The 15,340-nt window shown below is 31.8% G+C and overlaps 1 protein-coding gene across 2 annotated transcripts in view; it reads right to left on the bottom strand.

Annotated features, from left to right (window-relative positions):
• LOC126973494 (meiosis regulator and mRNA stability factor 1) overlaps window positions 1-15,340 on the bottom strand; it is a 44,264-nt gene that overhangs the window by 28,397 nt on the left and 527 nt on the right. For both annotated transcript variants that reach the window (XM_050820818.1, XM_050820819.1), the window contains exons 2-6: window positions 15,076-15,233; window positions 13,972-14,115; window positions 10,077-10,237; window positions 9,488-9,605; window positions 7,220-7,407 (exon numbers count right to left, since the gene is read on the bottom strand). In XM_050820818.1, coding sequence (XP_050676775.1) covers window positions 7,220-7,407; window positions 9,488-9,605; window positions 10,077-10,237; window positions 13,972-14,115; window positions 15,076-15,233 — 769 coding nt within the window. The remainder of the gene's footprint in view (window positions 1-7,219; window positions 7,408-9,487; window positions 9,606-10,076; window positions 10,238-13,971; window positions 14,116-15,075; window positions 15,234-15,340) is intronic.

The raw sequence follows: 15,340 nt of genomic DNA, 5'->3' as shown, positions 1-15,340 counted from the left end.
TATTTTGTAACACAAGGTGTAAAATCGAAAACCTATTTTTGCGTGCGCTGCAAAAACTATTGACAATAGAACAAAATGATGTACAGGCTATAATATAGGCAATATTTTATTACTTATAAAACTATCGCGTGAATTATACTTTATATGGCAAAACAACGTTTGCCGGATCAGCTAGTTATACTATAGTTTTCATAGTTAAGGCGCGGACTGACTAGGATTGTAAATGCTACAACCAACCCTACAATATTTCTGTTGATTATGTGGCTAAGCTGCAAATGGGCATTTATTTTACTGATTTTCCTTTGTTTATTAAAAACTTACATATAAAATTGAAAAATTGATCGGTTTAAGTTTCAGAAAAGTACAAATTCTATTCAATTCTTTAAAAAAAGAATGTTGTTATCGCTGAAAATACGGAGATTTTTGACTCCAAAGTTTATTTTTGGGAAGCCACTTCCAAATTTTTTAATGGATATTTCAAATTATGTATAAATATTCTATTCGGTTAATAATTTTCTTTAGATCCTTCTTTGTGCACTGTATTTTTTGCGTCGGGATATTTTCATTGCGTTATGTTGTAATCGACTCCGTAAGAAACCAATTTTTGTGGATATTGAGGTATGACCGCGCCTTAACCGGTTTTTCCACAACCCTGTACCTTATACTCGATACGCTTTAGTTGTATTTCCTCTTAGACAATACATAGCCTGTCGCTTGGTGTGTTTTTCCTGCCGTTTGTCAAAATATTTAATAATATTTTAATTTAAATATTAATATTTTTTCTTTCCGCTGTATTTGCCATAAAATAATTAAGCGACGCGTAAATCCTTCTATCATGCTATCATAATTTTATAAATTTAATAGTAGGAAGTTAATAAAAAATAAAGAATTTGATATTTTTCCTGTCGCTCTGACTTCTTAATGTAAAGTTTTATGATATTTTTCGGAAAATATAAACTTTGATCGGCTCTCCTGTAAAGTTCCAAAATTGTCACGTCAAGGGTTTTTCCTCTCCACCGTCGATATAAATTATTGTGACATTAATATCGAATGAAATTCAAATTCAAATATTTTTATTCAAAATAGGATGTGACATCCTTATTGAAAGTCAAAAAACTACCACCCATTCCAAAATGAATGCCTCAACAAACTCAGCGGGCTTTTTTTTCATCAAACATATGTTTTACAATTAAACTAACATTGTACAATTAAACTTATTATCGGGCGGTCGCTCGATTTCCTATCTGTGGTATCATTAAGAAAGTCATTTATGTTTATTACATATATATATATATATATATGTGTGTGTGTGTGTGTATTAAGAAAGCATATACATCGCCTAACAAAATACTGGTGATGTGCATTGAGATTTAATTTCATAAAGTAGATAGCATAATAAGTTTACGTCAACCTATTGAGATGATATTTAAGATTTTGATAGTTAAGAGTTTAAACTAGGAATAATATTTAAAAAAAAGTAAAAACTCATTGTAGCGCCAATGCATTGTACAATATTTTGCGATATGAAAATGGAGTGAGGTGATAAAGAGAACTGAATCGCTGTGATTGCATTACACAAAGTAGGTCTGGAGCCAAATACAATTTTTAAATTTCTCCATACACTTGGTATTAGTAAAATGTTTGTGTACCGGGCTATTAATAGAGACCTCCTCTGTTTGTGACAGAAAAAGATCTGGACGTCCACGTAGTGTTCATGTGAAAAAGGTGGTCGAAGCAGTAAGGGAATAAAATTGAAGAAATCCTATCCGAAAGCAAAAGATATTATCTCGGGAGATAATATAAAAACTACGTGTAAATAAACCGACTTCAAACACTGAAGAGTAATAAATAACTTAAGAAAGGTTTAATTTAATACACCTCTTATGCATACCTAATACCTTTTATATTAATAAAATACTATTATTTATATGTGCTACCTATTGATAGGTTTTAAGTCATTGCCAAGCCCTAAACAAAACAAAACTTAATATTATTAAAAGCTTACTGTAATTATTAAGGTTGTCTGGCCACGCGTGTCTGTGCGCTTGGGTTGTTTTGTTCTAGACGAAGCTATCCCGCTCAGTCACGTGTGGCGAGTGTAGGTACTTACTATTTACATTTGGCTTGGCACCGACTTCAAAGATATCAATATGTAGCACATACAAATAATAGTATTTTATTAATATTAAAGGTAAAGGCGTATTATTTTTTTTTTACTGTTAAGTGTCCGTTAACAATTATAATATACTAGCTGACCCGACAGACGCTGTTCTGCCAATAGAAAATAAAATTATGTATTGGGGAATGATGTAGTCTAAGGCCTTAGGAAATGTGTAATCTAATTTAATGAGTAAAAATTAAAAAAAAAACGTATATCTTAATGATCATGCCCTTCAAATACCGTTTTTTAAAGTATTAAGGTGCCATAAAGATATACATAATATGCCATCGCGGGCTATTCTGTAGACCTATATAATATACACAACTCCACCATATATTAATTTGTTATATCTCAAAAGGTTTAGACAGCGGTTTCGTTGAAAGCTCCCAGACGACTCCTTTTTTTCCGACACCTCTAACAAACATCGTTAATGTATACAAAAACTTATAAACTAAAACCTTCCTCGAGGACCACGCTACCATCCAATCCAATGGTGTAAAGAGCATGAAAATCAGTGCAATAGTTTTTGAGTTTATTGCGAACAGACAGACAGACAGACGCGGCAAAGGACTTTCTTTTATAATATGTAGTGCTACATACATATAGTAACTACATAAAATGATTGATAACACTATAAAACGTCCCGTAAATTTTTTCACAAACAATAACATCTGATCTGAGTCATCATATTATGTTCTTTGGTAATGAAAACAAACTAAACACTGACTAATTCTTAAAAACTATACATGGCTAATTTTCCTGAATTTTTAATATTTCATGTGATGTCTCTTAACTAAGAAATTCAGTTATCACACATCCTTGTGTAAGAAATAATAAATTAATTATATAACGTGTATTTTATCAATCAAATAACTTTGACCAAAGATTCTGTTATAAACGATATTCAGATTTTTTACACCCTCTTTAACATTGTTTGTAGCACGCATTCTGTCAATTATATGTCAAACGTCTCAATGGTTACATTAAAAAAGTTTATATTGTTTCCGGGACGATACGACACACACAAGAAAAGCGCGTACACCTTCCTTAAAGGCCGGCAACGCTCTTGTGATTCCTCTGGTGTTGCAAGAGAGTGTGGGCGGCGGTGATCACTTAACACCAGGTGACCCGTACGCTCGTTTGTGAGGACTATTCCATAAAAAAAAATATTGTCCAAAGCGCTAAGGTTAGATTAGAAATAATTTTATATGGTGGTGAGGTATTCTTAACTTTTTCCCCCAATTTTCTTGTTTTTTTCTTTCATAAGAACTTTCTCCTAACAATAGTACTCAACAAAAGAATTAGCGAAATCGGTCCAGCCGTTCACGCGTGGTAGCGTGACCAAACGAAATAGGGATTAATTTTTTATATAATACTAGTTGATTCGACAGACGTTGTTCTGTATATAATCAATAAAATACTGTTTTTTATGAGTTTGTCAATAATATTTCATAATATCAAGAATTATTTCGTAAAATATGCTGCCTCTTGTTGTAATGAAATTGTTTCACAGCGGAACTGTCAAACCGTGCGTCAATAAATTCTCTCATAGAAAATATTATGTCCATACAAAACAAATATCGGACGACGGGGGACACATCAAAGGAAAAACAAAATTGTTGTTTTTATTTAATTCCGAACACTTTTAAACCTTCCAAAAATTGCCAAGTCGGTCCAGACGTTCTCGAGTTTTAGCGAGACTAACGAACAGCAATTCATTTTATATATATATATAGATATAGATAATCAAACTGACTGAATACTCCTTCAAAAACCATTACATCATCGAGGTAAAAGAAGCAGGCACATACGTGAGTCCATCAATGACTTGTTGTGGCGAGAGCTGGTACAGAGCACTCAAGACTTGCCGAATCTTGATGTTCCGGTGGCGTTAAAGGAAGTTCATTACACTCCATTTGAACTAATTTTGTTAAATACTTCTAATTACTTTTCAAAATTAATGGCGATAAACAAACAATTATAATTTATCACGCGATTAAAGTGTTAATTTTTTTTTGTTTGTCAATCAACAGCTTTCTACTTGCAAGCCAGTTTGAAATTTAAATAAAACCTTTAACCCCTTGGTTGCCATGTTTCGCAGGAAGAGATCGGTCCATTTGAATATGACACGACATGAGTTTACTATGCAATTCATTTATTGGCCAGTATGTACAGCAATTCAAAATAACGCACAAATTTCCAAACATGTTTGAGGAAAAGAAACAAATCGGAAATGTAATATATGTGTAGTAATTGTTTCCGAAGCGGTAGTAGTGTCTATAGTATATTAAAAATGACATCAAAAAGAATTCTAAAGGAATCAATTTTGAGAAAATAAATGCCTTTTAGTGTGCCTATCTATTTACCTACTAGCACCATAACTGCTGTTTTTATTCGTCTTAAAAATACTGAATTGAACTAATTTAAAATTCGCTTTCACTTCGACCTACATTGTTTTATATCGATATCATTCATTTAATATAATAATTCTTCAATTATACAAATTATCATACAACGCATAAAAAAGCAAAAACCTATGTTAAATTTAAGTAGTAAAACAATTAATATTGAACAAAGGAATATTAAATATGTTGAAATTTTTAAACAAAATGGCGTCTAAATTTCTCGACAATCCGTTTATATTATAATCTAGTTTTCATTTTTTTCCGTATTAATACTTTTAACCAAATTTAATACTCTAGGTAATTAATAAAATAAGACGCAAAAACAGCAATTACAAAATACCAACAGCAGCGTTATTATGTTTACCAAATATATAACATTATCTTTTACTGATAATTAATTTAAGATATAGGACCGAAATCAATCTCCTATACATTTATTATAAATTGCCGACTCATCTGTTCGTTATGATATATATGAAATAACGTTATATTTCATTAGGTTACGCCTTAACAACAATTATTAATTAAGAAAGTCAACACACTAATTAAGAAGAACTTAATATAAAAGATATTATATTTTCTTGTGTGCGAACTAATGACGAAAAAATATAAAACTCACCTGTTGTACATCATCTAGATCCGATAATAAATAACTTAATACACTTAACATTAATTTGCTTTCAAAGCTACGAGAAATAATTAAATATTTGTAACAATTAAATAATAAAATATCTCATAATACACAAATTTTAACAGCTCGTCCCGTGTCTGGTGTGGAAATGGCCGTTATTATAACGTGGCAAATATCACTTGATGTATTATATGAGAAAATGAGGGTAAACTAAAATATGTTTATAAAGCTAGGTGCAGGCTAGATGAAAGATTGTTTATGACCAATTAAAGCAAGTGTTAAGTTATGCATTCAAAAATATAAAATAAATATAATGAAAGGTTATTATCGAAATGAATATTCATAAATTTATGCTTTAGTTATATTTTAATCTATATACATATAGACTTGTGCCATGTGTACTTTCGGTTGTAAAACTCTTAATTTCCTTTGACACGTAATTATATTTAACCACACTATTATACTGTATGTCTGTCTATCTTACTAGCGCATTTAAATGTATTTTTCCATTGCTAACAATAAACAATTTTTATGAGTATCCTTCGGATTATATATTTGTCGTAAGTAGACGACAATCTTTATATAATTCTTGTGTGCGTGTGTATGTCACTGAACTCCTCCTAGACGGCTGGACCGATTCTAATGAAACTTTCTGTGTGTATTCAGGTGGATTCGAGAATGGTTTAGATTCACAATTGAACTACCTCCTAAACGGCTGGACCGATTTTGATGATATTTTTGTGTGTTCCAGTGAATTTGAGATTGGTGTGTGCCTTCAGGTGGATTCGAAAATGGTTTAGATTCACAATTAAACTACCTCCTAAACGGCTGGACTGATTTTGATGACTTTTTTGTTTGTTTCAGTGAATTTGAGATTGGTTTAGATTCTCAATTCCGCCCATATAATATAATTCTCCTGCTCATGTGTATGTTAGTGAACTGCTCCTAACGGCTGGACCGATTTTTCAAATTTAAAACATGTGTACAGGATAGTCTGTTGGGTCCACTAGTTTTCATATAAAATACATAAGACTTATAATTAAAAGCATTAGTACGTATCTTTTGCTAATTGAAAGAATGCATAGATATATCACAGGTCAACTTGTCATGAACAAGTCATACACATTAAGTGACAAACATCACAAAACGACTTAAAAAATTAATGACATGTCAAGATGTTGTCGCTGAGACTCATACGTTTATAATGACAACCAAATATTTTAAATATTACTAGCTGACCCGACAGACGTTGTTATGTATATAATAAATAAAATAATGTTTTTATATGAATTTGTCAATAATATATCATAACATCAAAAATTACTTCGTAAAATATGCACCCTGCTGTCGTAATGAAATTGTTTCACAGCAGAACTGTCAAACCGTGCGTCAATAAATTCTCTCATAGAAATTATGTATGGACACATCAAAGGAAAAACAAATTTGTTGTTTTTATTTAATTTAGCAGCATTTTCCTATTTATTCACCTTTTAAACCTTCTCTGGGATTCCACAAAGAATTCAAGACCAAAATTAGCCAAATCGATCCAGCCGTTCTCGAGTTTTAGCGAGACTAACGAACAGCAATTCATTTTTATATAATAGATATAGAGTAGTTTATAAGCAAGTACCTACATTTAATCATATTTTGTTGTTTGTTCTATGAACCAACCCTCGAGAACGCTGTGTTCGATTGCAAATCAGTCAATAGTTAGTCCTCCTACCTCACCCCGCTGGCCGCATGCCACAGTGTAGTGCTGGGCCGTAGTCGACAATCGACACTCACCGTGTTATGACGTTTATATTAAAGTGGCGACCCCGTGATATTTTTTAATTGTAATAATCACTGATCTGATTCCATCAGGTGCCGTTGAAAAAAAAAAAAGAAAAATTTGAGACTTAATTACTAGTTAATGATGAGAAATTTTCATATTAACCTTCGTTTTTTTAACATTGTTTAAAATGATCGACACACTCGTGACTATGGTCATCTATCATCAAATACGTCCAGTACACCACTGACCTCAACGCATGATCAGACGTGGGGAACCTCAGCAGTGCTGTAGGCGCAGTGACCCTCACAACCTTCCCTCCACAGTTGTCCGCTAGTCGTCTCAGTCTCCTTGAAACTCTCTCCGGCGGATGGTCAACTGGCAAGTTAGCCACCTCTATTTCACATGTTATTGGTTCATCCTCTTCGGTCTGGCTCACCTAATGTTTCAAATGAAACCACTTAATTATCTCAGTACAGTTACACCCATCAAACTTTAATTATGAAAGTATGTTACATGTGGAGTTTTTACCATATTAAGAAATATGAATTCAATACTAATTCAAAAATAAACTAATATTTGTATTTTCAAATTTAAAATAATATTTTTGAGCAAAGCTGAGCGGGGCTCCCACCGGGTGACTCCAATTGATTTCTGAGTTAAATTGTTTCTCGGCCATTTCTGGACCGATTTTAAAAAAAATTGAACTCAGAAAGCTTTCGAAATTCGACTTGATTCAATTATTATAATTAAAAACAAACATGATTTACAAATTATTCTAAATTAGCACGCGCTATTTATATTTATTTAAAAATTGAGCCGATTGATCAAATCTTGTTTGATTAATTTTGTTTTGTTTTTGTACACAGACTTAGTTTACCTCGCTCCGCTCAAATATTCACCGCAGCAAAGCGGTACCACGAGCGATAGTTATTATCTGTATGTCACGTGACCAAAAACGCCGACCACCATTTTGTGACGTCACTGCTACAGCAGAAACAATTTGTCTTTAGCTTAAATTTAATCATTTTGAGGAAATGAAAAAAAAAAAACAGTTGGCTATCGAATTATCACGATTATTTTCGAATATATTTTAAAAAATCGGAGAATAGCCTACCAGGTTACCCTGTATTTCGTTTAGAGAAAAAAAATTATAGCTATCTTCGAGTACAGCTTTCTATATTTTGACAAAGAAACATAAAATAGTTATTTATTTATTCAGCAGGGAGAGATGATACCATATTATGAAACAACACTTGGTACATATCATGAAACAACAACAGTTCATACAGGGGCTTTTATATGGGGAGAAGAACTGGTAACGAACTCCCAGTCAATCTTTTAAATAAATTGATTCTTTCTTCTTGAATTGAATTAATTCAATTTATTTTTAAATAAGTAATGGTATTTTCTAACATACATTACATAAAGTGATAGTGATGCGTGTCTTATTAATATGCTGCAAGAAACAAAAATATCTATATGTATAAATTTATATAGAATTATTATCATATAAAATTTTAACATCAGCCTAGTGCATGTTCATAAACAGAACATTACGTGCATATTATGTGCGTACTTTGGGGAAGTTTGATGCAGATGTTTCGCTGCCTTGTATGGTTATGGCTTGTAAAGTGGCTTTGATCCAGTTCATTTCAGCCCTGTTACACTGCGACCAATGTGATCTATTGTGATAGCCACTGTTAAACTATAGCTCACTGCAAACATTGATTCTTTTCATGAATCTTATTATGTCTTTTGCAGTGAGCTGACGTATCTCAAATGGTTGAAGGATTGGACTTCCCAAAGAGATGCTACGTTTACGCATTAAAGGACCACATTCAGAGAGAATGTGTAGCGGGGTTTCATCTGCACTATTACAGAATCTACACGCTCTGCAATCTCTGAGACCTAAGATTGAGAGGCCTTGTAGGAAAAGCGATAATTTTATACGCACTATTCATAACACCCGTAAAATTGAGAAATAGCATCCAGAATTTAATGATATTTTATATTCATTATTTAAAACATTTATTGTGATCATATCCCAGTTAATCCTAAATAAAAAAGCATTAAAATATAATAATGAAAGCAGCTCGATTGATTTAAATAAAAGGACAATAAATGATTACATTCTTCTAATTTTATTAGTTTAAATTCTGTCCAATGATTTCCAAAATACAAATTAATGATATTCAGACAAAACACAACACTGTATGTTACTACATATGTTGTATATCCTGAGGTATGTTTAAGTTCAACATTTTCTCGATCAATGTCCCGACTTATCCATACTAATATATTATAAATGTGAATATAAGTTAAGCCTCTTTTATGTTTTAACTATTAACTATTTAAATAACTATGAAAATATTTTATAAATCTTAGTATGGATATAGTTTGAGGTTTCTAAAATTTATAAAAGGAACTCGATAAAGTCATATTCCACAGTTGTGGCAGGAAGAGTCATATTTTAAAACAATCAAATGATACAGATATAATAAAATAAGTAAACATACCTTTGGATTCCTCGGCAGATGCTTGGTTAACTCATTATAACAATAATGTGATGAAGCACACGCTATTAATGCTGATGATGTATTCTGTTTATGCACCAATATCACTTCCATATTTTTCCTGACAACCAGTATACATATATATTGAATAAATATATATTGAATAGAATTATTAAGCCGAGACAAACAACAAAACAATTTAATACTTTGTATGACAAATACTTTGGCGAATACCATTTCTACTTTCTGTTTTTTTTTTCATATTAATTATGTACAATTAACTCACAGCTTTAATCAACTTTTGGCACTATTTTAAATAAATGTTTTTAATAACTGTAAATTTATAATGTTAGTGTTTATTAGGTATAAAATTGTTCATCGTAATATGTTGAGTTAGATAAAAACATTGGAAATAATTATAAGCATTAAAAATTGTGACAGTAATTTAGATTCACAACTGATTGATTCACCAAACATTGTTTATATAATGAAATGTTTGATGACTGGTGACAGAATAAAATATATTATGCTATATATAGCTATAAAACCTTATGTTACAAAATGAAAGGTGTGTTTCAATCATTTTACATACCTATGTCTAAAATCACTTAAATCAGCTGCAAAATTGATATCACCAGATATCAAGAGCAGTGATGCTGGAGCTGGATGGAGCTCCCCAAACCGTCTCATACATTGTCTCAACTTCTCATCGGCAGCATTCTTTTGTGTTCCGCAAACATGTATTAAGCTCACCTATACATTCATAATTTTGTTATTGTTTATATCTTTACATATTATTTTTTTAATTGGTAAAACCCTCACTTCTGGAATTAATTACAATTAAACAAAATTTATGAACAATGCGAGACTCGAACCTACAACCTCTCACATTCCGTGTGAGTCTTCTTCTACTGAGCCAACCTTTTGAGTGACATATTAGTCATAAATGTTTATATGTTTTGTTCAACTCTCAATTGTGGCTTCATATACAGGATTTAGTTTACAGTTGATAACCTGCTCAACTATAATATTTGCATATTACGAAATTGACTTGAGATGTCCCTGCTTCATCTTTATATATATAATTCTTGTGTGCGTGTGTATGTCACTGAACTCCTCCTAGACGGCTGGACCGATTTGGATGAAATTTTTTGTGTGAGTTCAAGGGGATTCGAGGATGGTTTAGATTCACAATTGAACTACCTCCTAAACGGCTGGACCGATTTTGATGATATTTTTGTGTGTTTCAGTGAATTTGAGATTGGTGTGTGTCTTCAGGTGGATTCGAGAATGGTTTAGATTCACAATTAAACTACCTCCTAAACGGCTGGACCGATTTTGATGATTTTTTTCTTTGTTTCAGTGAATTTGAGATTGGTTTAGAGTCTCAATTCCGCCCATATAATATAATTCTTCTGCTCATGTGTATGTTAGTGAACTGCTCCTAACGGCTGGACCGATTTTTCAAATTTAAGACATGTGTACAGGACAACGTCTGTTGGGTCCACTAGTTTTTTTTATAAATAACAAATTGTTTACAAGGCGCGGAACGCGAGAGGCACGGCGCATCGTTCATAAATTTTGTTTACAAATTTTTATTTGTGTAATTTTCATATTATATTAAATAGCATGGGTTCTCAAACACAAGAACTAAAATATAAAATTCTTTATTATTTAATGTTTAGTTATTAATTATATCAGCTTGTCTATTTAATATGCTGTGCTTAGGGGTCAGCTAGTATCATTCTAGAGGCTATTGCAGACATCCAAAATGCAAATATGCTGGGAGCATTTGTATGCACTTATAAAACTATGGACTATGTTTGAAATAAATATATTATAACAAAACACACATTAATACATTAAAACTTTAAGTCCCCATCGGTACACCAAGGGCTAGTGCTAATGACCAACTCATGTTGTAAAACAAGCCACTAGGCAATAGCACGGTTCATTCTGCACTTAAAGCATAATAATAAAATGTCAGACGCACTTTCTAATTTTTCTGCATTTAGAATGAAAGAACAATGCATTATAAGGTTGAATAAAAAACATGAAAAAAATCTAATTGGAAAGTAGGCATCATCAACTAGGTAGTATATATGTGGCTAGGATAGAATAGAAATATATTTAAAAGAATTGTTAAAAAACGTTTGTGTGGGAAAGGTTATTATAGCATAAACGATTTTCTTAATGACACCCACAGACTGGGATTACAGCGAACACCCTCAGGCTCTTTAATTATAAATGTTTATTGTATGATATTACATTGTAATCCATATTTTATATAAAAAAAAAGCCCGCTGAGTTTCTTGCGCCCATTCTTCTCAGGTCTGAGGCAGTCTCTTTTGAATGGGTGGTAGATTTTGACGTTCAATAAGTGATTAACACAAGTTAAAGTGAACAACCATTGATAAATGTCACGATGCTACATCAGTTTGTAAAGGGATTATGACATGGTGAGAAGAACTATTAAGAAACTCCCAGCCCATCTTTGAAATGAAATGAAATTAATTTAAATATATGAATGATGGTAACACAGTTCATAACAAATGGTAGATCACAGCACAAATTGGCAATATATACAAATATCTTTTTGTCAATATTGGAATTTTTATATATTTTATGAGTCATTAATACACATTACATAGCTATAATTCAATAATCTATATATATAAAAATGAATTGCTGTTCGTTAGTCACGCTAAAACTCGAGAACGGCTGGACCGATTTGGCTCATTTTGGTCTTAAATTGTTTGTGGAAGTCCAGATTTAAAAGGTGAATAAATATATAGTGTTCGGCATTAAATAAAAACAACAATTTTGTTTTTCCTTTGACATGTCCCCGATATTGGTTTTGTATGGACATATTTTCTATGAGAGAATTTTATTGACGCACAGTTTGACAGTTCTGCTGTGAAACAATTATATTACAACAAGAGGGATATTTAACGAAATAATTTTTGATGTTATGATATATTATTAACAAATTCATAAAAAACATTATTTTATTTATTATATACCTACAGAACAACATCTGTCGGGTCAACTAGTATAATATAAAATAGACATAAGTTTGTAGGTACCTCTCAACTTTTAAATTATTTTTGGCTGAAGAATTCTTTAAACTATAGAAGCATTTATCTATTAGCGATAAAATTATTTTTTATGCATTATTGTTTTAGGCATCCCTCTAATATTTTGTGGAAGGTGGTTAAAGACCTTAATACACATAACATTTGTGTTATTTTGATGAAGCGCTGTTCTACAGTATAGCATCAGAGATGAGGTGGATCTCTTATCATCTTAGATCATATTACAACTTAGCTAACTTAATATAATATTAACACATTGGTGGACAGTACATTGCCTACGGACGTAGTGTCATAACACATTTAAAAAAAAATTATATGACACAACGGCCTTAGACGTACACCCTTTTATCCATACTGTCATTTAATTTCACGATGTTCATTCAGTTGAGTCTAGTCAGAATATGAAGTTTTGTCAGCATAGACATCTGCATATACATCTTGTATATGAGGCAAAAGCGTCATTATCTGAACTCTTGGAACCGGCACGGGATGTTTGATACATACTTTCCATCACCAGCAAATGGGTCTTCACTCAATTGAAATAGGTCCTGCAGTCGTTTTTATTCTTTTTCATATGAGTCTCGAGATATTTGCAAAAAATTTAGTACAACAAACATTATCAACAAACGTTTAAGTAAGTATATAAGTATTAAGTACTTATTCATAAAACAATAAAATTTCATTGAAAACAAACAGTAGTTACTTTTTAGATAAAAAATGCGCACGAAAACATAAAGCGACATGTCGGAACACCGCAGCATGGCACTACTCGACTAATCGTATGAAACTATGACGCCCACGAGCGTAGTGTGCTTAGGGAGGAGACCATAAAATACGAGAACGTGAGCGTGGAGGTACTTTATTTGGCGATTTATGGAAATTGTGTTGAAAGTACTAAAGTCTAAATTATACCTGTGGTGACAGTACAACATGGCTTTGTGATAGTATGGAAAGTCCGTCATCGTTTGGTGTACTGCCGTATCACTTTTAGCTACATAGACGCCTGTGACCGTTACTGTCCACCAACATGTTAAACAATGTAAGGTGGCCTGCTCAGAACCAGACATGAATGAATCATCATTACTCTCTATATAATCTAGTATACATATAGTAAGCCTTCTTCGTCAAACAAACTTTAATTTATTTCTTGAATTTTTGCTCAGCGAGTCCTAGTATACTCTGGTATTTTATTGTATAATTGAATACAAGCATTTTAACTGTAGCTAACTTATCAAATGGCATGACATTATTCTGTTTCTTATCAAATCCACGAATGAGTACAATTGCCAGTGATTATCATCAAGATAAAAACTATTCACTAATTTTTTCCAACACATTAATTTATAACATTATAACTGTCAATTTCTATAATAACAAGTTTAAATACATTACTTGAGAATCATTTAGTTCCTGAAGTCTATTTGCTGCTTCCTTCCTAACATCACACACAACCACAAAGTCAGCTTCCCTTTTCCCAGCAAGGAACTTAGTTCTTATAGCAGATACCACATCAATTGCTGAACAACCGCGAGGCACCTGTATGACAAATTCAAAATTTTAAACATCTTAATAATAAATCTATAATTATAATTTAACTTAATAAAAGATACTTTCATCATGCAATTAATAGCCAATAAACATATTTCTTTTGTTAATATACATGCAATGAAATATCTGTTATAAAAGTTAGATATAGTAAAGATTAGTATGTTCTACACAAGAATAAAATGTCAGGGTATATTAAAAACTGTCAATATTAGTTCATTACTGCAGTAGCCACCAAAAGATGCAGAGATGCAGACCACTAATATAAGCCCATAAATGCCTAGTTATGACCAAGGCTTGTATAGTACTTTCCTCAAATAAGGTGTGGAAATTAATACTAAAACGCTCTAGCTGCCTCTTGAGTTCCAGGTGGTCTTAAACAATGTTGTTACACTCACTGTTTTCACTTGAACTCATTTTGTCAAATAGAATTACTTATCAAAATCAATGATGATACACAAATAATGCAAATTTTTCCCACATTTAAGTGTTCAATTGTTTTTTTTTTCAGTAAATGCTTTCTATTTTCAAGCCAGTTCAAAATTCAAATAAAACCTTCGAGGAGTAACCTCCTCAGTTGCCATGTTTCCAGAGTAAAAGATTGTTCCATTTTTAGATTACACAACAGATAATATGAGTTTACTATGTAATTTATTTGGCTGCTGTACCACAACAGATATGGATTTTCATACAACTTTTGTTGACTGCTGCCGGCATGTATGTGTTCAGTACAGTAATTTTAATTTATCTCAAAGAAGTTTGTCAAAATAATGCTCAAATTTCTAAGCATAATTGAGAAAATAATAATATAGTACCATAAACCAAAAAAACTAATGAAAATAAAAATATAGTACCATTAGTTAGTAAAACATAATTTAATTTCTCAAAGTTAGTTTCTTCATAACTCTTTTGATAGAATAGTTCAAAACACATTTCATAAGGGTTACTCACTTGACAATTCTCAATATCCCAAAATATTCCAATAGGTACTTGAGTTGAAGTTTTTTGTTTATGGTGCCTGTATCTGGATCTAACTCTAGATCTATCAACTGTTCCAGTACAAATTTCACTTTCACCATTACCATCATCTGACGACTCGTCTTCTATATCTACAACAGTAATTTAATATATATTAAAATAATTTCATATAGTTCAAGCATATGGTTACTTATAATATTGAATGATTAGTATCAAGATAGTTCAGTTAACACTAAAC

The sequence above is a fragment of the Leptidea sinapis genome, chromosome 29, assembly GCF_905404315.1.
Source record: "Leptidea sinapis chromosome 29, ilLepSina1.1, whole genome shotgun sequence".
Taxonomy (NCBI): domain Eukaryota; kingdom Metazoa; phylum Arthropoda; class Insecta; order Lepidoptera; family Pieridae; genus Leptidea; species Leptidea sinapis.
Note: the sequence above shows the minus strand (reverse complement) of the source record. Positions and strands in the feature narration are given on the sequence as shown.